The following is a 25,234-nucleotide window of genomic DNA, read 5'->3' on the forward strand; positions in this document are numbered from 1 at the left end:
ACTGTTAATAGTTGATACAATTGTAAGATACAATCAATGTTCCGTTGACATTTGAACCATTTGATCCCAAATCTAGCTAACATCAAAATTAAATATGCAAATGAACTGTAAATACAGAATTGTTTCAAAATAAATATAAATGTTCCAAAAGAGCATCTTTGACTGACTGACTTTACATAATGCATTGTCAGAATCTTAAGTAGATATATTTGAAGAATTTGTGCAGTTAAAACTTTCTTTTGGCTGAAACAATTACTGAATAATGTGGCTTCTATAAATTGCTCTTGTAATTAAAAAAAAGTGCCACTACTATGGAAATTGTATGTGAATCACTCTCCATTAGTTGGATCACAGGAGTAGAATGAGCAATACTTATTGAAGTACTCTTTTTAACCAAAATTATCAAGTACGGTATTTCCATTCTTGCCAGGAATTTTTTAGTCCCTATCGTTATTTGATAAAAAAAATATTTATTTAAAACATTTATATAATAGACCAGGGGTGTCAAACTCACGCCACGATGGTGTTACGTGATATATTGGGACATTTTCCCCCTTTGTTAAACTGGACGTGGGCATGGCCAACGCATGACGCATCTGGCCCATGGGCCTGGAGACAGCCTTGTAGTAGACTACTTTTCAGACAACTCTGAGCGGTGCCTAAAATATTTTTTCAGGACTATTTGTAGCAATACATAGTATATAAGCAAAATTTTGTGACATAAAGTAGCATAATTTTCCACTAGGTTTAATAAACCCAACCCTCTTTTGGGATTTTATTTCAACTTCATGTATTTTAACTGGTTCAGAAAACAGCAGGCAAATAACACAATCACCTGCTGTACTTGAATACTAAGTTTATAATAACTCACATGTAGGAATGCATGCACAGATTAAGCACCACAGGTAGACTTTTCAATTGATTAGCTGTTAGTCTGAACTCAATTTTCAGAAAATGGAAAGACATGTATGACAAATGCATTTGCGCACTTTGGAAAACAACAGCCTCAATACAGATTTCTTTTTAAACTAAATACCCGTTTCATCTAGAGGTAGCGAAACAAAGTCTTCTCATGTTCAATCTGAAACAATAAATTCAAAAGCAGTATCTTGTATAATTACTATAGATAAGAATCTGCATCTGCTAAAAATTCGACGTCATTATCAAGATATTCCAGGATTACATTTCCACCATTATATAGCGGCGATTCTTTAGAGTTTATCCACGATTCTACTGTGTGAGCCAAAGGCAGGGCTTCTCCAGATGCTGTGTGGCAAAGTCTTAATTTCTGAAAATTGGGAGGGGAGGAAGTTAATCATTCTTAAATCCAAATATTTGGAATTCCCACAAAATTGCTTCAATTGATTTACCTTGGCTGTGGTTTTGTTGTTGTCATTTTTAAGGCTTGCTAAGCGGGCTGCACAATCTACTGCCTTGCCAATGCTCCATTTGCTGCAAAAGTACATGGGTATACTTTTATTTTTGCTTCCTTTAGGTAAAAATACTTGGAAATAGATTCTGTCTGTCTATAAGAGAAAGAAAAACAAGATGCAGTGTTAAAATAGTTCCTAGTGGCATATTCCATTTATTTTATTGCTTTAAAAGGAACTTTTGTATTTCTCCACCAGTGCATAAATTTCTCACCCCAGAGCTATAATTTTAAGACAAATTCCACCTTCTTCATTTCAGAAAATCTACTACATCTTACATATAAGCAAAAGTGTCCCGTAGAACCCTTGAAACAAGTTTAATTGTGGGATTAGAAAAAAAAAATTGTTAAGAGAATAAATACTGCAGTTATTCAGAAATGTATTTGTCTAATCCATAAGCATGATTTACCTGCGGTACAGACTTCTCCCCACATGCATGCATTTTTAGTTTCATCAGGGCCACTTTTGCAGCTGTTTCGGGGTTCTTGGCTCCTCTGCCTTTTTTCATTGAAGTGGCTTCTTTTTTAGAATCTAAAAATATACAGGCATTCACTGGGTTGACTGAGAAGTGACAGCAATGAAATCTAAAGGAAGAGATGCTTAGGAATTCCATAGTATGAAAAAAGAAACTTCTATGGTACTGTGTAATTATTTTAATATAAAATACTGTGGAATAGCAGTATTGTTATTGAAAAAAGGCTGTGAGTTATACTATCTATTCTTGAGGATTTCAATATATAGCAATGTATTCTGACCTTCCCTCCGTACGCCGAGACATGCTGATACAAGATTACTGCTAGACAATTTATTCACAGTAAATTAACACACCGACAAGACTTTGTCAGCAATCCAGACTTCCAAGATAAGAAATACACACGAGAGCTTCTCCAGCGTTAGCATATTAGTTGAATCCTGCAAGCAGCCTCCTCCCAAAGTCTCTCCTTATATACTCTCTTGGAAGGGGCGTAATCACAACCACCTGGGTCTAATTATCTCCTTTGTCTCTTTAATTGCCTCTGCCGGGCGTCCGGGACCAATTCCCTCTGAACCTCATCACTGCTCATAGGCCTGATGTCTTCATCACTGCTCCAGGGCCTGACGTCATGGGCACACTCTCTTTGGCTTTCACCGCTGCTCCATGCCTCAGCGCCTCCTGGTGACCAACCAGCCTCTCTGGCCCCTGCTTGGAGTCTGAACCCTGTCCAGGGTCCTTCACATCTTACAGAGCCGACTCATAGGGCCCCTCGCTATCGGAGTCTCTTTGCAGCTCCAACAGCTCCTGCTGGGCCACAACAGCAATGATAGGGAGCATGATATTCGTGGAGACTCAAGTTCCCAGAGCTGATCTGTCTTGCTGCATGCCAGGCTCAACAATCCATGTTTCTTTTCATTTTTAAAGTTTTTTAAGTAAGTGGGAAACTGCCATCCTGCAGAACAAATTCCAGTCTCCAATGTCATTCTTATTTATATTGTAAATACTATAGGGGGATTATAACTCTGGGCATACTTGGAAAAAAAGTAAACACTGGAGTATGAAGTATGGAGTACTGCTTTGCTACAGTATACCATTCAGTTCAAAAGAAAGACTCAAATTCTCATTATAATCAACCGAGTTTACAGACTGCAGCTTAATCTCAGCAATTCTTTCGAAGCAGGATTTATTCAGCTAAAGGGCATGGATCACTGGATATGTGCTCTATTCTAACATGGAGTTCTGAGCACTCTATTAGAGGAAACAATATTTTATAAAATCCTGCACTTACCTACAATATTTTTAATCAGTTGCCGAGTGACAGTCATACGAGCTTCAGGGATTTCCAGTTTCTCACACTCATGGTCTGACTGATGACGGTGCCTGAAAATAATAGATTGCCAAATATTCACAAGGTACTTTACAGAACAATAGGATAAGATTTGTTTAGATCATTGTCTTTGCTCACCTTAAGCAAAATTGTTTTTCACAGTAAGCACATAAGACGGGTACAAGTTCTCTTCCATCACAATCTTTATACATGCATGGAAATGATTTGTGATAATCCAGTTTCATATGTTTGTTTTTTAGATTTGCCTAAGTAAATTTAAAAAAATACAATTTAAAATCTTATTTAAAAAATCAAATTATATATTGAAATTATTAAAGTTCATAGTTTAAACTAAATGTACACTATTTAAACTACCTGGTGGCGACAACCTGGGAGGAAGTAACTAGTTCAAATTTAGATATAATGCCAAACTATAGCAGTTAATCTTTTGTTTATATGCGTCTTCTCTGTCTGTGAACTCCTGGATATATAAGAGCCAACAAGATAATTTGTATACTCTCCTACAAATCTGGAGTACAACTTGACTTAATAGCTCTTTGCAGGGTAGACACCCAGAACTAGACTACATAGCAAAAACAGATCTCTTGCTGGTTATCTTTTGCAAATCTTGATGGCACAGTGATTAGGATGCAATACTGCAAGCACACTCTGCCACAGCCTGAAGTTTGATCCTGGCAGGGCTAAAGGTTGACTCATCCTTCCATCCGTCCAAGGTCGGTAAAATGAGGATCTAGACTATTGGGGGCAATATGCTGATTCTGTAAACCACTCAGAGGATGCTGTAAAACACTATGGATTACTACTGTTACCGCTCTTTACTTAAAGGCTTTGGTTTTACCCTCTTACTTTTTGGAGCAGTTCCCTGATTCTAGCAATTGGTCTCCCCACGGTGCTCTGTCTATCCAAATTGCTCGTCAACAGGAAAGTATAATTAATAATAAAAGAAGCCAGCTAATAGTCAACCTCCAACCTATTTGTTCTTCCCTAAAGATTAGCCACAGAGCATCAGAAAAATAGCAATAGCACTTAGACTTATATACCACTTTACAGCCCTAAGCAGTTTACAGAGCTAGCATTTTGCAATTTGGGTCCTCATTTTACCCACCTTGGAAGGATGGAAGGCTGAGTCAATTTTGAACCAGGTGAAATCTGAACTGCCAAATTTCAGGCAGTCTGCAGTCAGCAGAAGTAGCCTGCAGTACTGCACTCTAACCATTGCACCACTCAATATTTTGAGGCTTAGCTGAAAACTGTTTTCAACTGCTGTAATATAAGAAAATATTTCTTTTCTTTCATTGCAAACAGACTTGTGTTCACAATCAGTCTAATTCACAGTAAGGTCTTCACTTGGTCAGCCCTTCTAAACTATGTAATCTAAAAGAGCTTTTTTGCAGGCATAAATTTGGCAATAAGACAACCGGGATAAGAAAGTTTTGCTTGCAAAAATATGCCAAACAAATGAAAAGAATATGAATTTCTCTTATTAGGTAAAATGTTCATAAATGTAACTTGTAGCAAATTAATTAAGAATTATTAGCTTACCTCAGAACAACCATGAGCAGACAGACTTCTGTGTTGAATGCTTAAAAATAGTTTTACAGAAACAAAAAAATGCCATCAATATGTGGGATAAAAGTAAACACTGGAGGATTTTATGAAAGAGTGACTTAGTCTTTCTTAAACTTCTCTTGAAATGAAACAGTACCATGTAATATTTAATACTTAAAATTTATTCTCTTTCCTTTCTCATTTCCATATTATTTTCTCTGCCCTTACAATCCTATCCCAAATCTCTAAAAAGTCTATATTGCTAGACTACACCTTAATAATTAATATAATTACCAGAAAACTCCTGAGCAGCCATCACAGATGAAAGGGAGGAAATCTAATATAAAAGAAATATTGTAATTATATTCACACTTTGATAGGTATAATTATCATACTGATAGTAAGTTGGTAGATCTATTCTGTATGAACACATTACTGGGCAATTTATATGCTAAATGGAATAAACTTGAGGCCAAACTGCAGAATTAACTAGGTATTCTTAAGCACACTGTTTTTAATTTATTGGATTTAAAGAGGTTTCAGTCATAAATTCTGAGCAGTATACCGGCATTTGTAAATCAGGTTGAAAAAATTTCAGTAATAAAATTGAAAAAAAAGTCAAAGAATACAGTACAGTGACATGTACTAGCTTTATAGAAATACAATTTACTAATTTAACTGCAGTGGGTTATGATTTTGTCTTTAGAACTTTCAAATAATAAAAAAATGAAAGGTAATGGGTGTTTCCAACTTGCATGGAGTCATGGTAAGAAAACAATTTCTCTGACTTTTTGTTTTGTAATTTTATCTTTTTAAAGTTGCAGGAATATAATTTTTCAATAGCTGTATGGTCCCGGTGTTAAATTCTCAGAGGGTTGTGGTTGTTGTGGGGAGTGTTGTATAACTTTTGTGAAGATGATGTGGGTTATGCATCTAATAAGACACCAAGAGAATTTTCAATAATATAAAAGTGCATATTGAAACAAAATAACACTAAACAAATACTAACACTAACAAATAATACTAAAGAACAATACGTTATGTTAAATGTAAACTAAGTTTGGAAGATTTTGCAGAAAGGTGTGAATAAAACTCTTCTTTCTTTCTCCAATTTCGTAAAACTTCTGGCCCACAAGTGCTTTGTTCTTGAATGCCTGGGATGATTTTCAGTAGTTCAGTTACAGTTAGCAATAGGTAGAAAAAATGGATTTTTCATATCTCCTAAATTAAGCTAAAGAGGGAATCAAAATGAAATTTTAATGGTAGACTGGTGAACACATCTCTGCTAAAAAAAGGCTTCCTTTGGGACTACTAAAGATAGGCAGATTTCACTTTGTACCTTAATTCTAGGTTTTACACACATACCTTTTACACACAAACATCAGTTCTTTGTTCTTAAGAACAGTTTAAAAGATTAAATATAAAAGACATCGTCATACAACGGATGGTTACTCCTCCTATAAGTTTTTTTCTTAAAAAAAAAAAGAAGTTTGCTTTTCACTATGCTTTTCATAACCACAAACGCCCTTCAGCTGCATTTAACCAGCAGGCAAGCAGATTCATAGAAAGAGCCCTCGGCATTCATTCACCCTCCTCTTTTCGATCGCCCCCTCTTCCTGCACCCTGGTTTTGCACTCGAGGGAAAGTTAGAAGCACCAAGCCAAGTGTGGGACTCGTTTGGCGCTGAAATTCCCACGATGACAGCCAGCCAATTCAGATGCAATGTTTCGCGATAAAAGTTGCAAGCTCTCGAAATACTTAATGTGGGTCCGACTCGCTCCCCAAGCTGCTCCTCTGCCCATCACTCTTTTGATTTTAGAGTCCCCTAACCTGAACCTCCCAACAAAACGCTCTTACCGAGCTGTTTACACTCTTCAACCCCGCAATGCTGCCCGATTTCCAATTCCGCCATGTTTCCCAACAGCGCATGTGCGCGGCGGCGCCACCTTCTTCCGGGGGTACTTGAGGACTTTATTCCAGCCCTCTTTCCTTTTCCCTTCCCCGTTGCTTGAAACCAAATAGGAGGCGGAATCGCCCCTGGCGTAAACAGAGGGGTGGAGCTTGTGCGGTAACTCATGAATAATCCATGTAGCTATCCCAGCAACAACAGCGAACCTATTTTGTGTTTTCTTCTGGAGATTTTTCGGCTTCCCATTCTAGACTTCCCATTCAGTTTAGGATTTCTTTGAAGTTTCTCGTTCACTTCTGACAAACTATGAAATGAACTTGTGATGCAACAAGAATCAATTGCCTTACGGATTGTTTCTATTTTGTGAGCTAAAAAAATAAAATTTAATAGACATTCAGAATCGCTTAAGAAAAGTGCGTATGTTTTTGTTTTTTTCTGTTAATAAGCAGATAGCTGGCTTGTTAATAGCATATGCCAGACGGGAATCGGGAGAATTTGGGATTGTAGTTAATCACAATTAAATATGAGTCAGCAGCAAAGCCTGGCTGCCTTGACAAAATGTAGTTTGTAAAAGGTGGGAAGAGTTCTGCATATTATGTACTAGTCAACTTTCAACTCAACACAATATTGCATTCTATATATGCCATATTTTAAGATTTACAGAAGTTACTGAAATAACTATAAAAGGTGCAAAAGTAGACGATCAGTGGACTAGAAAGTGATATAAAACCATGTAGTCTTCGAAAATAATTTAGAAAAAATACGTTCATTTTTCTTGTTCAGTTCTTTATTTTGCATTAAAGGAAACATGTTGTTGCTTTGATGAACTGCATTATGGCCCAACTCCTTAAAGTGGCACTTTAAAGCAGTATAATATCATTAAAATTCATTACTCAGTTTTAATGTCTAGGAGAGGTAATAAATAAAGGTAATAAAATGAAAACTATAGAGCACATTTTTCCAAAGTGTGCATAGAACATCAGAAGCTGTTTTCATTATTGTAAAACATATAATATGGAATAATAGTTTAAACTTATAGGAACATCCCAGTTATTAGGGAGACAAAAATAACTTTGGTAATTGTGAGAGCAGAAAAATACCATTACTGTGAGTTCCCTTTTGTGCATGTATTCAAACAGAAGCTGGATAGCCATTTGTTAGGGATGATTCAGTTTGAATTCTTAAAATACCTTCCACTGCTGCAGTTCTTATAAAAGGTTATACATTTTCTTGCATTTTAAAACACATTAATTCTAAGTTATACCCATCATAAATCTTTAACTTTTTAGTTAGTATTTCACTGAAGACTGACGTTGAATGTTTTTAACCTCTTTTATTCCAATGGCAATCAAGTTTTACTGCCTTGGACTTTTACCTCATGTTCAAGGGTTCAAAGTAAAAATGCAACAATAATGGACTTGAAACAGAACTGTAATTTATGTGAATTACAGCAAAAACTTAGATTTAGAATAACTCGTCACTTTGGATTGTACACGTTTAATGTACGCATACATTAAAATGAACTTTCGTTGCAAACAGCTCTCAAGGGTCACCACCTCCAATATACACTGTAGCAAACTAAGTATTGCTTAACTCTGGAATAACCTGCTTCTGCACCTATACTGAACATACATTACTATTTATCCAAACTTCAGGAACGGGAGTCTGGTTACAGCTCGGGACGGCATGTTCCAGTGGGGGGAGCAAGTCCAGACTTTTCACTTTACAAAGTCACAATTTCTCCTTTTTACTGGACGCGCTGCTTGCTTCCCTTAGTTTCCGCAGTTGTGGCTGCCGCTCGAGAACCTTGCAGCACCTGTCGCAGGTGCGCGTGGATCACGTGGCTCTGCCGTCGGTCTAGGGAGCCGCGCCAGCTTCCTTCCTTTTAGGCGTTTCTCCGCTTGCGCGACCGGACCAGATTAGGGAATGCGGATAGAGTTGGCCGTCGCTCGTTAGTTCTCGGGGGGAACAACACAAAACAAAACAAAAAAACCGAAGAGGGAGAGGTATTCAGGCCGCCTTCCATTAAGACGGTGGCGCTTCGGCGGACCGAAGATGAGCAAAATCCAGAAGTTTTTCAAGGGCGGCGGCGGCGGGTCTGGCTACTCCAAGGGGAAGGGGAAAGGGGGCCCCACCCCGCAGGAAGCTTTGGCGCGGCTGCGGGAGACGGAAGAAATGCTAATCAAGAAGCAGGAATACTTGGAAGCCAGGGTCGCCAAGGAATTGGCCCTGGCTAAGAAATACGGCACCCGAGACAAGCGAGGTGGGTTTTCTCGAGGAAGCAGGCCTTGAATCTGGCAAATCAAGGTGATTAAAAGAGTACCTCGCTGAGACGTATGGGCTTTAGGAAACGAGCCCTCTGAGCGTGAGCGGAGTACAAAGCCTCATCGGACAAAAGATCATTCAAACTCTTGGTTTTAGAGAGTTGTCTACGACTTTAAAAAGTATCGTCGTTGTGTTGGTATGGGGAAGGGCAGAAAGTGATTTCGCATTGCAAAATCTTGCCTTAGAGCCGTTTCCTTAACTCCGTGAGAGACTCTAACTTTACTGTTTAGTTCAGTGGTTTCTTTTTATACACTTTAGAAGTTGGAGGTTGGTCAGTCGTTTTAAATTCTGGTACTTGAATTGCATTGCTTGTACTTAGTTTTAAAATTTGGCTGCAGTTGTTGAAAGATATTTGTGTCACAGTAAGAATTGCCTTTGTTCATATGACTGAACAAAGTTATAATTTGAGCGCTGGAAATTGGTGTTTTTGTGTCAGTGAGTTCAGATTTGGCTGCTGCTATATTTGAAGCTCACCCTCCCTTTTCACAATCATGTGTGGCTCTACCTAGGACAGTGATGGGCAACCTTTTTGGCGTGGTGTGTCAAAAATCGGCAAAATATCGAGCATAACTCGCGTTGTGTGTCACTTCGACAAAAACATAATTTTGCGCAATTTATAGTTTAAACTACAAAAATATATAATTGCAATATAATTGTATTTAATAAACCAAAAACAAATTATTTAACATAACTGCTTAGTAACTTCTTTGTTCATCAGTCGATTTCGTATGTTGCCCTTGATATTATTATCAGTATCACTTACCAACGGTCCTGCTTAGCAACCAAAATGTTGGCTCAGAAACTCTGGCATTGAAGCGTGCAAGTCTTAAAGCTGTCAAGTTACAAGAACCTTGCACCCCTAACCCTTTAGGAAAAAAACCCCAGGGGTCTTCAAACCTGACAGCTTTAAGCCTTGTGGACTTCAACTCTTCAACTAAAAGAGAGACTGATAAATATTAAAAAAATAAAACCAAAAAGCAGCTACTGCAGTGGCTTAGAATTTTACTCAATTACTGTTGAGCCCATGGAAAGTTCTGCAGCCCCAGGAGCAAAGGAAGGGGGACGGAGAGAGAGAGATTGGCTGTTTGGGGTGCTTGAAACCACCTGGCCCTCCCCAAAGGAAACCCTCATTTGCAGGATGAGCCTCGACTGGCTCTGCCCAGCGGGGTTACCCCAAGCGCCATTGGGCAGCGACGGATGCTTATCCTTTTTCCTTCGGCTGCTTCAGCTGGGACTTCAGACACCCCAAGGGAGGGACTTTATCGGGCCTCCCCCTCCCCACCCTTTGAATGAAGGTGTGATATGGCTCCTCCATCCCTGCTCTTTAACCCAGCCAGAATTACAGGAGGGCTGCCCCCGTTCTGCTTTCCAGGGTGGATCTTAGCCGAGGGACACCAAGACCCCAGAATGGGTGGGGGGTGGGGGAAGAGCTTCTTGATGGAGGCCACGATCGACTTTTGGAAGTTGTGTTTTCGTAAAATAAGATTAACCTTTGGATGTGTTTGTTCCGCTCGGCCAGCGGCGTTTTCTCCCGCTTAATCCCGGCGGATCCTGATATCTGAGCTGGAAAACTGCAACCCCCCCGGAAATGATGACGCCCCGCTGAGTAGCTGGGACTTGCAGAAAAAGGCTGCAGAGAGAGAAGCGTTCGATCCGTAATCCGTCTGTGGGGGGCGCTGGGGACAGGCCGGGCCCCTTCTTCCCACCTCTATCCCCCCCCACTCTTGAGGGACAAGCCCTTTCCCCTGTCCCAACGGTGGAATTTGAGGCTACCTCTGCTTTCCCTCTCCCTCCCTCAGTTGTGCAGCAGCGGCAGCTCTCAGCCTGGGCGGCAGCGTCACGCAGGCTGTGGAAGGAGGAGGAGGAGGAGGGAACCAACCAAAGAGAGGCTTTTACCGAGTCTGCGCCCCACAGCCAGGACCGTCCTGGCGCCTCAAGCCGCGTTTCTTCCTGCAAAGCCCTTCTGGCGTCAAGCGGAACTCTCGGGTTGCCCGAAGGGCTTTGCAGGAAGAAACGCGGCTTGAGGCGCAAGGACGATCCTGGCTGTGGGGCGCAGACCCGGTAAAAGCCTCTCTTTGGTTGGTTCCCTCCTCCTCCTCCTCCTCCTTCCACAGCCTGCGTGACGCTGCCGCCCAGGCTGAGAGCTGCCGCTGAAACAAGTTTGGGGAGCATGTGCGTGTCACCCGAAATGGCTACGCGTGTCAGCACTGACACGCGTGTCATAGGTTCGCCATCACTGACCTAGGATGAAAATGCTTTCTTTCCTATGTATAGTGATTCCTTTCTTGTTTTCACATCTCATCGGGGATATCAGCCTCAGTGAAATAAATTTAAACACTCAGCTTAAAGGTCTTGTGTGCCCTCTTATTACATTTAAGATATTCCATTGTTGTGCTTAATTCTAAAGGTAATCATAAGATTTTTGCCTTCAGATGGCTTTCAGCGGATGCCACTTTTGAATGCTACCTTGAGGGCTTTATTGTCAGAAATCCTTCCTGTGTTGTTCCCCCATAAATTTATTTCCAGGAATAGAAACTTACACAAGCAACCTTTCCTCTGAGCAATTTTGAATGCTTCTACCATATATCTTCCCAGATTGCTTTGTATGTGAATTTGATACCTGCTAGAAAGTTTTGATTGTGGATGGTTCAATAAGTTGACAAGCAATTGCAGTAATATAACCTCTCTCTGTTTAATAGTATTCAGAATGAGGTCTTGTTTTTTGAATAAAGCTTTTAAGACTACCTACCAATTACCACATCTGCATTTGTTTGGATCTTGTTTAGGGCATTGCTAATGCTGCCTTTAAGGATCCTTATGTAATAATAGGTTGACTCAGCCTTCCATCCTTCCGAGGTGGGTAAAATGAGGACCCGGATTGTTGTTGGGGGCAATATGCTGACTCTGTAAACCGCTTAGAGAGGGCTGAAAGCCCTATGAAGCGGTATATAAGTCTAACTATTGCTACTATTGCTATTGCTACCTTAACAAATCCAACTCACTGAGTAGGACTTATTTCTGAATTGATTGTGTGCCCTTGAGATGTTTTTGACTCCTAGTGTTCACATAGATATATTTCCAACTCATGATCTGTCCCTAATCTGGCCTTTCAGGTATTCCAACATTCTTTCTAAATAACATTTTTTTCATGATATAAACGAAGTGGAAGTAATGGAACAACTAGGTTTGTAGGATTCAGGTGTGAAATTTTACATGCATGCTTAAAATGTCCCTAGTGTGAAAATTAAGTAATGTAAGAAATTAAGTAATTCATATAAAATTATATAAGTAAATAAATATAACATGACACCTCTCATTTCTGTTTGAAATCACTGGAGTATAACTCCCTCCAAGAAAGGCATCTGTGGGAGTAGGGTATATGGAAAGAGTCAAGGTGGCAGCTGCCATCATAAGATTGAAACTCTGCCTATTTTGTGCATGTGATGAATGTAAAAAATGCATATATAATATATAGAAAAGGGAGTGAAGCTTCATTTACATATCTGCCATATTACATAGATTTTTTTTTACCTCTGTCAATCTTCTTTTAAAGTAAAGAGTTGCAAAGCCTAATATTTAAAAAAATTGGAAGATAATGTTGAAATTGGGGAAATAAACAGTGATTTAATGAGGATATGATTAAGGATGATGTTGGACTGTCTCACTCATGGGCTAATGGCAAAGTCATTGGGACAGGGAAAAAAATCATCAGCGTATATTTGTAGTGGTTAAGGTGCAATCAGGAAAAAACATGAAATAGATATGTTTTGAAATAACTCATTGTCATTTACATCATTCTACTAAAGTAGCCGTGTAAAGGTGCAATATTATGGTTCTCAGGGCAGTATGGGGATGCTGCAACGATCATAAGGGTGAAAAATGGTTATTTTACTGATGTAAGTTCACACATTAAACAAATGGTTGTAAGTGTATAGTTTTTAATTAAAAATAGATTTATTTAGCTTCTCATTAAAGTGGAATCAATGTTTTTGTTATATTGAAGCAGGGGGTTGGACTAGAAGACCTCCAATGTCCCTTCCAACTCTGTTATTCTGAAGGTAGTTGTAGTTATAGTTGTAGTTTATTCAATTTGTATGCCGCCCTATTCCTGAAAGACACAGGGCGGCTAACAACCAAGGGGGGAAGGGGATACAAATAGGACAATAAAGACAAACAGATTAAAATACAGCAACAGTCAACATTCAAATGGAGCTGGAAATTCATCAGCCCCAGGCCTGCCGGAACAACCAGGTCTTAGTGGCTTTGCGGAAAGCCGGAAGGGTGGTGAGGGTCCGGATGTCAACGGGGAGATCGTTCCAGAGGGCCGGAGCAACCACAGAGAAGGCCCTCCCCCGGGGAGTTGCCAGTCGACACTGGCTGGCAGATGGAATTCAGAGGAGGCCTAGTCTGTGGGATCTGATAGGTCGTAGGGAGGTAGCTAGCAGAGCATTGTTGCAAGCCATTTTTATAATATACAATTATATAAAATTTAGAACACACTTCCTGAAACTATTTTTATTGGCTAGCAAGAATGGATCTGCAAACACAGAAAAAGCAGCTGTAGAGTTCTAATTTTAGATTACATTTCATCCCAACTGAAAGCAGAAACTATGTGACACTATATTATAAAATGGTAATCAATTTAGTTTTAACAAGCAGGCTTGGTTGGTTTTTAACTATACACTGTCCACAATAATTCAGTCAGGGAGATAGATGGTACCTGCATTGACAAATAAAATAAAATAATTATTTGCCCTCTCAGGATAGAGGGAAAATTCTAATTATGTAGTGGGAAGTCTGAGATATTTCTTGCATGCCTCTTGGTGATTTGTGTCCTAATTCAGAAAGGCCTGACTTTAAAAACTCTTAAGAGGATCTCTTCTGGGATTGGACAGGGCAAGAGAGCAAAGTCTTGGATTCAAGACTTCCCAGTTGCCTTCATTCTTTTGAGTCCTTTTTTTTTTTGAGCTCTAAATCCACCTCAACCATGATCACCAAAATCTAAAGGTATGGTTTCCTGCCGTATAAGATGAGAAAACCATAATAAAGCTACAGCAGGAGTTTTTTTTTAAAAAAAAGAAAGGTAGGAAAAGTATGCTGAACGTTGGCCTTGTCAGCTGTCTGTGTAGCAAAATAATATATTTGTTTATGTGTTTTTCAGTTATCATTTTGTGTTACGTCTATATGCATTATGCTGAAAAACACTAGGTGCACTACATATAAACTTCATTGGGTCACATGACCTTGAGGAAAGAATGGGGAGGGCTTAGAATGATGCAGAGTCACAGCTCAGTTGTGTTTCCATAGAGAATTTATTTTGTCACAAGCCCAATGGTTGTGTTTTGCTGATTTTCTCTCCATACCAAATTTGGTTCCATTCTATTCAGTTCTAAATATATGGTGCAGACAGAGTCCCAACCCCCTTTACATAATTTATTTTCAGCTTTAGTTAGAACAACTTACATGTTCAACTTTAATATAATCAAACATCTACAGCTTCTCCTATCCCAGGTCAATAGGTGGACAGAAATGTCAAATCCAGTCTGAACATCTGATTGACTATGCAATGAATCATAATAACAATAATGGATAGTCCCATCAACTTTTTCGGGTTGATATTGACCACTTTGGAAAATTGTGCCCTAAAGAATGGATAATATTATAACATCCAAGCTCCTGAAGGGAGAACAAGAAGCAATGGATGAAACTAATCAAGGAGAGAAGCAACCTAGAACTAAGGAGGCATTTCTTGACAGTGAGAACAATTAACCAGATATTGATTACAGCCCCAAGAAAACGTTAATTGTTTGAGAGAGTGCTGCAGTTTGAAGACAAGAGTGTTATTATTACTGGTAGATTATGCTATAATTACAAAGGAAAGTCTGAGTGGGCAAACCTACATCCAAGAAAAACAATATTTACTTGTGTGAGTATGTTTATGTGTACAACTATATTAAAAAGTGACATAGTAAATTGCTTTTGGTAAACTTCAGGAAAATTCTCCAATGGTGATAGCAAGACAGCTGTGAGTGAATGTGTTGCAAACCTCTTGATGATGATTAGCATCCAAGTATATGATGACACTGCCATGACTTCACCCTATTTGAAGTTGAGTAACAACAGAGTAGTTTCAAGTTACTACAGAACAAGCCTGGCTGCATGTTCACAAACAGAGATTGCAAAGTAGAAAGCTGGGTAGAAAGTAGAAAGTAGAAAGCTAGCAAAATATTTCTAGTTGCCACTTTTCTCCTAATTTTTTCCAGTCAATCTGCAGACTTTAAATATGTGAACAGAGAAAATACTTCATTGAATTCTCATTATAAAAGGCCTGATTTCCCTCTTCATTTATACCATTGTAGTACAAAATCCAATTTCAATCAGTTGGTCCAGAATGCAGCCGCGCGAGCGATATCAGGTGTACCTAGATACACCCATGTTACACCTATCCTCCGCGAACTGCACTGGTTTCCTATTGGTCTCCGAACGCGCTTCAAGGTGCTGGTTATCACCTTTGAAGCCCTACATGGCCTAGGACCCGGATATCTACAAGACCACCTCCTGCCACATACCTCCCAACGGCCGATAAGATCTCACAGGCTGGGCCTTCTCCGGGTGCCGTCAGCCGGACAATGCCGGCTGACGACCCCTCGGGGGAGGGCCTTCTCTGTAGCTGCTCCGGTCCTGTGGAACGATCTACCCGCAGAGATCCGGACCCTTCCCACTCTCTCGGCCTTCCGAAAAGCCACTAAAACCTGGCTGTTCCGGCAGGCCTGGGGCTGTTGACCCCATGAACGAGGTCCAGCCCCACCTAGGTTGAGTATATGGTGTGTTGCTTTTAAATCTTTTTGCTCTTTCCCTATATTTTAACTTTTTATTTTTACTCTTCTACTTTGTAAGCCGCCCGGAGTCCTACGGGATTGGGCGGCATATAAATTTATTAAATTACAATTACAATCCAAGATGAAGATACTTAAATAGATTTTTGGGTGCCACGTAAAAGTCTTGTTAACTGCTGACTCTCATTTGCTTATGATGTGGGAGTGGATCATTATAACAGTGGTACAATATTTAGCTTTGATACTCCCACATCTTTTCTATCATTTTTCACCCAAGACAAAAATGGGTAAATATTAACATCTATTGTTTTCTACTTTTTGAGAAAGAACAACTTTAGTTAGGAACACAGAACAAGTACCTGAATTGTGGTCATGTGACTGCAGGGATGTGCAACTGTTGTATGTACAAAGACCTGTAATATGTCACTATTCAGTGGTGTCATAAGTTTGACTGGTCACTTAAATTAATGGTTTTAGTTGAGGATTATTTGTATAAGTCTACCTGCTAACTGCTGCTATTTCCTTCAGCTTTCCAACCTTCTATTCAAATGCTTTTGGTATCTAGCAGTTTATTACACTGTTTTGTTTTAGCTTCCATGTTCTTGTTGTTTTTATTGTAGTCAGTTTTCTTATACATTGCCTAGAAATTATAGAAATTGGGTGGTAATATAAATACCTTAAATATGTTTTTTCCAAAATTATTTTTCTAGTTTTAGCAAGTGTTGTATTTTTGAGACCAGAGAAGGTAAAATGAATGTATTGTTGTTATTATTTATGGAGATTCTCAGTCATCCAGGTCACGGTTGTCTCAAAAGTGCTTTTTAAAGAGGCAACTGAACTTTCCTGGGGTTTTTTTTGAAGATGTTTTGCTTCTCATCCAAGAAGTTTCTTCAGCTCTGATTGGATGGGGAATGGAAGGATTTATACTCCTTGCAGACTAGTCATTTGCATTTTTTAGAGTCATTGAGGCTACTTGGAAGTTTATCTGTGTCATCAGGGTCACCTGAGCAAATGGATGTGGAGTCTTCTTGGAACTGCTGAAAGGACTGTGTTGTAGATTGGAGATAGAGTCCAGTTGTTTTTAGTTTGGTGATAATTGAAAACATAAAAACTTTTGAATTATGGATGAACTATGATTTAAATCATTATCATTTTAGTTTTCCTTTATGTAATTATCTTTAAATCACTAACAGTCTTGCAAACTAATTTTATAGCAGCCTGTATAGGTGGCACATATGAGACACTCACAGCACAAGCATCATAAGAATACATAGTTTCATAGGTGAGGACTATAGCCCATCCACCATTTTTAAAATTCAATTACATATACAGTGTTTAAATAATTAAAGAGGTTCTGTGTTTACATACTTATGAAAACATTGGTTGGCAGGAACAAGGCCTTTTTATTTTATAAACTACAAAATTCCAGAATCTCCTTTCAAGATATAGCTTAATTTTCACTTGATACAATTTTTACAGGTAGAATTAAAAACTGTCCATTAATTTTCAATATTCTATTTAGTTAGTTTTAGGAAAGCATGAAATAAATGGAATTTAAACTTGCAAATATTAATGGAAACTGGAGAATTACATGTCTGTTTATGTAAAGGAACTTTTTGTCCTTCCTCTCTGGAAAACCTGTTGCTGTGTTGGCAGTCCTCCCAGAAGAGTTGATAAGTGCGCTATTTCCTAGGGATTGACATAAGGTACGGTAGTTTCTCACTCTGCACTCTGCATAAAATCAGTATGGATTTTATTGTGGGAAAGAATATTTTCACTGTGATCTGGGTGAAGACTATTAAGGTTATTTGCTTTTCTTTTATATTATTATATTTTTTTAAAATCCCATCAATTCAAAATGTATGTTATTTAGAGTACCGGTATTTGTAGTTAAAGCAGCCTATAGTACTAAACAAATAACAGTAATTAAATATTATGGGGATTTAGGACGTTTTGCCATATTTGCAGAAATTAATGAAATAATGATTTTTTTTAAATCTTTCATGGCATCTGCCTTCTATTATGTCATGAACAAAGCATTGATTATAGTTATAATTGTAGTTTTAATGTACGGAATTATTTGGGCAAAAAAAAACCCCATTGATCTATTTTCTTAACTGGAGAAGTACCTAAAATGTCTATAAATATATGTATCTCTACAGTAAATCCTGTTTTTTCTTGATACTCATTTTTTTAAAGAAAAAGTTTATGTCAGAAAATATATACACACATGCACTACGAAAATCTTTAAATTTTATAATGTAAATCATAATCTTATACATTGTATAATTTTATAAACTTTATAAAAGTTAAAGATTTTCAGAAGGTCACAAATCACTGGTTTAAAACAAAATTATGTAGAATTATGACCTGTGGCATTATGTTTATTTCAGATTAGTCTCTGATTCTCCTTATCTGGCTTTCTACTTTTTCTGACTGTTTGGAGTGGGGAATCTTCTTTTTCCAGTCTCAGAGTTTCTCTGATGTAAGTTTATTTCCAGTACTGTCAAATCTAGGGGTTAGGACTTGGTTATGTTGCTAGTCCAATAAACAAGACATGCACATTTACCATATAAATAAAGTAGTGGTATTGTCAAAACTTAGACTAATGTTTCTCCATATCAACAACTTTCAGATGGGAGTTGAAGTCCGCAGCATGTTTGAAAGTTGCTGAAATTGAGAATCATTGCCTTAGTAGACCATTGCTGTCAGATCATACTTGTGACTCTGAATTCAACAGTTCAGTTTTTGACTTTGCAATGCTAATATGTTCATTAACTGGTATTAAACTTTGGAAACCTTGAGGATAGTATTTATTGCATAAAAGCAAAATAGTTGTATATTCTTATCCATTTATAGTTCAAAACAGGGAGTGGCGATATGGCACTCCTGTTTCACACAAAATGATACTTGTGGTCCAATTACAATTTCTAAAATTAAATTTACACAAGTCATGGAGCTAATATGTGAGATCAGGGAACGTTGTGTTCCCTAAAAAGAACTACAGTTGTTTTCAAGTTAAAGCAGTCTACCATTTATTTCTAAATATTTTGAAGTCACAAGTTAAGTACTGTAATGCTTTGGGAAAATGTGACATGACCTCAGGACATGTGGTAGTTGTTTACCCGGTCCAATAGGACTAAAAAACTCTTGAAGTTTAGAATTCTCATACTTTGGACCCTAGAAACCTAGGAGTTCCATTGATTCTCCATTATTTTTGAGTGATGGCTATAGTCACATTTCACTCATCTTTCCAGTTTTTAAATGTGAATGGAGGCAATATTTCTGCACACCAGTGTTTGTCATAAGCTGTTGTACTTTTGCAATCTCCCCCCCCCCCCAAATGAGATGCTCAACAGGGGTGGGTTCTGGCCGCCATTACTACCCGATCAGTAGTAAACAAATTTGCGTGTGCACACGCATTTTCATTTGCAACAATCTGCACATGTGCACAACCTTAAAAAACCAATAAAAATTATATTTTTAAAATGATTGTTCTGCACATGTGCAGAACAGAAAATCAAGATGGCACCGCCGATCATAGAACCGGTAGGGTCACATGTCTGCCGGAGTTACTACCTATTTGGCCGAAACGGACCGAATAGGTAGGAACCCACCTCTGATGCTCAAGGATGCTAGAATTTGTCTTTTTGGGGGGAGGAAGAGTTCTATTGTCACTTTTATAGGTTGGAGAAAAAATTCAAAATAACTTTGTAACAAAGAGATATGTTCCATACAGAAATTGTGCATCTAATACATATCCAATATATTTTCAGCTTTTAGCTAGCTGCTTCTCTATATCTCTGTCTCTGTTACAAACTGCTTCTGTGTTATTTCTTCTGGCTCTCTCTATATGCCTCCGCATCTATACATGGCCATTATCACAGAACAATCTTTTTTTTGTAATTGGGAGTGGGGCTGTTACTAAATTTGTTATGTTGATTAACAAAATTCCACTCAGCCCCAATAAGGAAATTTATTTATTTATTAAATTTACATACTATCCATCTTGCTATCCAAAATGATCTTGGATTCTTCCTCCCCTCCATTTGTTTTAAAGGTAACCTGATGCCTTAAATCACTATAGCTAATAGGAAGAGATTATATTGGACCTCTATTCTAAAATATATGGTGGAGACCACATCTCTTAACGTTTACCTTGTACAACCAAATATATTGCTGATTGATTTATAGCAGTAATTTTATTGTTAAATAGTAAAAAGTTAATAATATAATACAATGCCTTTCAGAAGGAAGAACAATTAACCTGCTTTGAATCACCAAATTCTTTTGCTATTGTAGTAAGCTGAGAAAATGGTTTTCAGTTGGGTGGGTGTCCTGATAGATTTTCCAACTCTGTTTATTTAGTTTTACTGAATTTGCTTGCTCATTAAAAGTGGCAATCTGTCTCTGGTTTTTAGTTAAGAATTAAATCAGCCATATCGGTATCTTTTGCATTGGCTTATGAGATACTTTCCCCTGTTCTTACTTCCCCAGCTGCACTGCAGGCACTGAAGAGAAAAAAGAGGTATGAAAAACAGTTGAGCCAAATTGATGGGACTCTTTCCACTATTGAATTCCAGCGCGAGGCTCTTGAAAATTCCTACACAAATACAGAAGTGTTCAAGAATATGGGCTATGCTGCTCAAGCCATGAAAAAAGTACACGAAAATATGTAAGTGGAAAATATTGTCAAACCCCACAGAAAATAACCTTAACTCTTACATTTACACCTATTTGGTGGGTTTCTTTCTTACATAAGAATTGAGATGTTTCATTCTTGTATATGATGCTAAGGTTTATCATCAGGTATAGATAAAGTTGCTAGGATTTTACTGTTATACTTTAATCTAAAATTTAATTCTTTTCTTGGATTTACCTGTCCTGCAGCAGGTTAAGATTAGTATGGCCTGAACCATATAGATCATTGCAAGCTGTTCATATTGTTTCAACTGAAATTTCTGCACAACATTATTAATTGGCATTTCCCCCCTTTTTTACTGCCTTTCTCCAACTTGAATATACCTGAAGTTAAATGGACTTCAAATTCCAAAATTCTTCTGCTACAATGATAATTCTTTACAATTGCGGAAGTTGAAATTTGTTCATCTGGAAGGTATGCACTCTGGAGAAATAGAATCTTCCAGAAATTTTCTGAACATTTGGGTCCTTCTGTAAACCAGTTCAGCCATTCCAAAAATAGCACAGTGACTTTTCATAAATTGATTCTCAAAACTAGAAACAGTTCATGATATTCTGGACATGAAACATAACTGTTTTATGGCTTGACCTTCTCTAGGACACTATGTTTAAGTTCCCAAATAGAGTTCCCCAAATCTCCAATATGCAAACTGCTTGAAAACTGATTGGGATTGCTCCTTTTGTACATATCTGTTTTACTTAATTATTCTATTACTCTATTTACTACTGTTTGTAAGCAGTTGAAGGACTTTTATAGAATTTAAAGCCCTTATGGAATTTGAAACTTGAATACTGGAAGGAATTTTCCTGTAACGTTAACCTTATCACAGGGTAAATTGGTCTTGGATGGCCTTTTAAATGCCCTAATAAGCCGGATAATGGCTTAGAAAGAGTGAGATTTTATTTATTATGCTTTATTTTATTGAAGTGTTTTATTAAATTAGATAACTTAATATATCTTTGCTATTTTTCTAGTCTTTTAATATTCTTCTCCCCAAAATTTAAATTTTATTTTGCTGTTGCTTTTTGTTTTGATGATTGATTTTTATGAAAATCTCAAAATTTTACTGGAATCCACTATGCCATCCTATCCATATGCAAATTGAGTAAAGAATTCCTTCTTTCTTCTATCCTTAGGGACTTGGACAAAATTGATGACATGATGCAAGATATCACTGAGCAACAAGATATTGCCCAAGAAATCACAGAGGCTCTCACAAGAAGAGTTGGTGATGACTTTGATGAGGTATGTTTTGACATCTAAGAAGAAAAAATGGCCCTTAATATTACTGCTAATTTTAAATTTGCTATAATTGTTGTCTAGCTCTTTTCTAAGCGCTTCAATATTTTCCCTTCAACGCAGTCGAATTCTCAGATGACCGAAGAGACATTTGTTCAGAAATAATCTGTACTGTCTTGAATAAAATATTCAAAAGAGAATGCAAATTGCTATGTCAAAACAATACAAATACATAATCTCTTTTGCTATGACAAAAATCACTAGATTTCTGACATATCGGATGGAATCTACATAAGTAGTAGCAATGTGTGGTACATTCCTAATTTTATCCTAGCTAGTCAGTGATGCCTTCTTCTAGTACACTGCATTGTCCTCATCTGGCATTCAGACAAGCTGTGTACCACTGCATGCAAGGAAGGAAGATAACAATCAAGCTACTATGTTTTTGTTTATTTCCATTTTCACCACACTTGCAGACCAGCACTTCTGTTTTAAGGGCCTCATCTATAGGTTGTATTTCAAGCCAGAAAATAGAAGAATTTCCCTATTTTAGCTTATGAAGAAGGTAATGAAAAGTGGACTACAAGATGGACTCCTCTTCTTTGTATCTTGTGATGAATAACTCTTGGCACACTTCAAGAGGTCTTGTTCCATTCTTATTTCCCCAATTTTCTGTTTTTGCCTTCATTATGAACACATTTAGTAGTAAATATGCTGAGTATACATTGAGCTATTTGGAGTGGAATTCATTAATATAATTTAAATTGAGTAATCTTCTATCACTAACTGAAGCAATTATCAGCATATATCAATAGCTTCTCCTTTTACAAAACCGGAAAGACTAAAGCCATTGAGCCATTTTTGGATAGTAGAATGATCACAAAATAGAGCAACTCTTTTTTAAAACACTTGTAGCCTTTTTTGTAAACCATATTTTGTATTCAACTAGTCAATTACAGTAATATAATTTTGATATTTTTGATGTTATTTTATTTTATTCTTATCAACCAATAGCTAATTAAAATATTTGGTTAAGATCTTGTCAAGTGCAAAAAAACAAATACACTCATAAGATAACAGCATGGAAGTTTTATTCATACACAAGAATCTGGTCAATTAATGGTCAGGACTAAATTGACACTAGATAAGGATAAATGAAATTCAAGGGGGACTGGACTTGGGTATCTTATGGCAATGCAAGGATTATAAACTGATGACATGTTTAATTCTGCCCATCAGTTCTGCTTTTTGTTCTACAGATTTCCAATAAAATTTATTTGTCCTAAAAATATCCATTTATATAGGTCCCTGGCATGCTGAAAACCCAAAATAAAGTTTATTTTATAAAGTTTGTATAGGCAACTGTAATTAGAAGTTCTTTTTTATTGTTTATTAAAATATAACCTGGCAATTTTTAACATTTCAGGATGAACTATTGGCAGAATTAGAAGAACTGGAGCAAGAGGAACTCAATAATAAGATGAAAAACGTTCATTTGCCAAGTGTCCCAGCTAACCCATTGCCTTCTCATCCTGGTAAATTGCTTTCTTATATTAATTAGTCTGTTACGAAAATAGGCTAAAGAAATATTGAAGAGAAAAGGAACAATCACAGAAATGTAATATACCTGGATATAATAGTAGCTATCTTGACACATAAGAGTGATACAAGTTCTTGATGTGATTGAGGAGTACTTATCACTGGTTCTCATAGTTGTTGTAGTTGCAGTGCCCCCATGGTCACCTGGCCCCAATTTGGACATCTGACAACCAGCTGACAATTGTGACATCACAGCATTCTGTGTCATGTAATTACCATTTGCAAACTTCACTCCCAGCTTTCAACAAGCAAAGTCAGTAGAGAAGCTGGCAGAAAGTTTGGTGATCACTTGACTACAGAATACTGCTATTGCATGGGATTTGCCCAATAATGGCAACTGGAACTGCTATCATCAGCTGGTACAGTCACATGATGTGCATCCCTTGCTTAGCAATGGCTTTCTCAGTTCCAATTACAGTTGGTAAGTGAGGACTACTAATAGTAATTGGACTTTGATGAAAAAATACATTGTACACAAAGTGTACATTTGGCGATAGCTGAAGCTGAACTTGGATTTGGTCATCTGGATTCAAGTCTTATGATCTGATGTAAAGCTATGCAACCAATTCTTATTGAATACCAAGCACTTCGCCTTATTTTCGGGGTGGTCTTATTATTTTTGAGAGGCAGAAGGCAATGAGGTGGGCATGACTGCTGCCGTGTTGCAATACTTTTGGGGAGGGCTTATTTTTGGAGGGAGGGCTTATTTTACCGCATATGCTCAAAAACCTGATAAGGCTTATTATCCAAGGAGGGCTTATTTTTGGGGAAACAAGGTAGATCTACTGAAGCCATCCCTTTACAAGCGTCTTGTAAACTATGTCTCTTAATTTTTAGCCACAATGCCTGTAATCCAAATATTAAATCTTTCCTGAGATAGCAAACTGTATCTTTGTTGTTCCAGTATGCTGAACAATTATTATCTTTTGTTACAGCGTCTTCAAAGAAGAGGGTGGAAGATGATGAAGATATGCAGCAACTGGCAGCATGGGCATCTTAACAGCAATTTCTCACTGGCTTCAAGGGAATACTATGGGAATATCATGGAAGGACTTCATGGAATAATGCTTATGTTTTACACAGAGCGTAGCTGTGTGGAATCTTGACCAAAATTGGTCTCTGGTGGAATATGTGTATATATTTTATATAGTCTTGTATATATTATTTTTGTTTTTTTTGTTTTTTTTAAAGCCAGCATTCTCAACTATAATTTTTCTCCTTCAGGTATATCTCCAGACATACCATTTTTATGCTAAAGAAATTAGATGACAAGCAAGACTGAATTTTAATTAATGTTATTCTTCTTAGCTGATACTTTTTTAACGCACAGAACACATTGAGGTTGCAAAACCTATTGGTGCAATAGTGAGTATTATAGTGGTTTGAAAGAGTATTAAAATTGGCTTGGTTTTGGAATCTAATTTTCCAAACAAAATTATTAAAACCCATGGTCCATAGATCTGCACTGAGTTTTTTTGTTTTCTGTGGTTCTTCTATAATGCCAATGGCTTGTTCAGAGTACAAAACAGAAATGATTTTGTACCTTAAAAACTAAGATGATGAAAATGGACCTCTGTTGAAAGAGAGAGGGGATGCATTCCCTATGCCTGTGATGGTGAACCTGTGGCACGCAGAGCCATTTCTTAGGGCATGTGATGCGTTGCCCTATCAGCTCCGCATGCTGGCCAGTTGATTTTGCCCTTCATTTTCGGCTGTTTTTTGCCCTCTGTAGGTTTCCCTGAAGCCTCTGGAGGGAGAAAAACGGCCCTACAGGCAAACCCGAAGTCAGAAAATGAGCAGTTTTCAGCCTCCGGAGGGCCTGT

At 37.7% G+C, this 25,234-nt stretch overlaps 2 protein-coding genes across 4 annotated transcripts; one reads left to right on the forward strand and one right to left on the reverse strand.

Moving 5' to 3' along the window:
• Window positions 1–44: 44 nt before the first annotated feature.
• ZFAND1 (zinc finger AN1-type containing 1) lies at window positions 45–6,767 on the reverse strand. 3 transcript variants are annotated; one of them, XM_032222579.1, is made up of 8 exons: window positions 6,659–6,767; window positions 5,096–5,138; window positions 4,796–4,835; window positions 3,371–3,498; window positions 3,194–3,285; window positions 1,840–1,961; window positions 1,371–1,526; window positions 45–1,288 (listed from the first exon to the last, which is right to left on the reverse strand). In XM_032222579.1, the coding sequence occupies exons 1-8, from the start codon at window positions 6,711–6,713 to the stop codon at window positions 1,121–1,123; spliced, it is 804 nt and encodes a 267-aa protein (XP_032078470.1). In that variant the 5' UTR covers window positions 6,714–6,767; the 3' UTR covers window positions 45–1,120. The 3 variants fall into 3 exon arrangements, with proteins under 3 accessions (XP_032078470.1, XP_032078471.1, XP_032078472.1); XM_032222580.1 differs by lacking the exon at window positions 4,796–4,835 and having other exon boundaries at window positions 6,659–6,764; XM_032222581.1 differs by lacking the exon at window positions 5,096–5,138 and having other exon boundaries at window positions 6,659–6,761.
• A 1,584-nt stretch (window positions 6,768–8,351) lies between these two features.
• On the forward strand, window positions 8,352–24,961 carry CHMP4C (charged multivesicular body protein 4C). Its single transcript, XM_032223118.1, has 5 exons — window positions 8,352–8,973; window positions 20,369–20,546; window positions 21,710–21,818; window positions 23,239–23,347; window positions 24,347–24,961. The coding sequence occupies exons 1-5, from the start codon at window positions 8,766–8,768 to the stop codon at window positions 24,409–24,411; spliced, it is 669 nt and encodes a 222-aa protein (XP_032079009.1). The 5' UTR covers window positions 8,352–8,765; the 3' UTR covers window positions 24,412–24,961.
• Window positions 24,962–25,234: the final 273 nt, after the last annotated feature.

This window comes from Thamnophis elegans, chromosome 8 (genome assembly GCF_009769535.1).
Source record: "Thamnophis elegans isolate rThaEle1 chromosome 8, rThaEle1.pri, whole genome shotgun sequence".
NCBI classification, from domain to species: Eukaryota; Metazoa; Chordata; class Lepidosauria; order Squamata; family Colubridae; genus Thamnophis; species Thamnophis elegans.

Coding starts and splice junctions, on each gene's coding strand:
- ZFAND1 (XM_032222579.1), bottom strand. CDS start 6,713: ATGGCGGAATTGGAAATCGGGCAGCATTGCGGGGTTGAAGAGTGTAAA. Junction 4,836..5,095: donor GGCTGCTCAGGAGTTTTCTG/GTAATTATATTA, acceptor ACTATTTTTAAG/CATTCAACACAGAAGTCTGT. Junction 3,286..3,370: donor GAAAAACAATTTTGCTTAAG/GTGAGCAAAGAC, acceptor TATTATTTTCAG/GCACCGTCATCAGTCAGACC.
- CHMP4C (XM_032223118.1), top strand. CDS start 8,766: ATGAGCAAAATCCAGAAGTTTTTCAAGGGCGGCGGCGGCGGGTCTGGC. Junction 8,974..20,368: donor CGGCACCCGAGACAAGCGAG/GTGGGTTTTCTC, acceptor TTACTTCCCCAG/CTGCACTGCAGGCACTGAAG. Junction 23,348..24,346: donor CCCATTGCCTTCTCATCCTG/GTAAATTGCTTT, acceptor CTTTTGTTACAG/CGTCTTCAAAGAAGAGGGTG.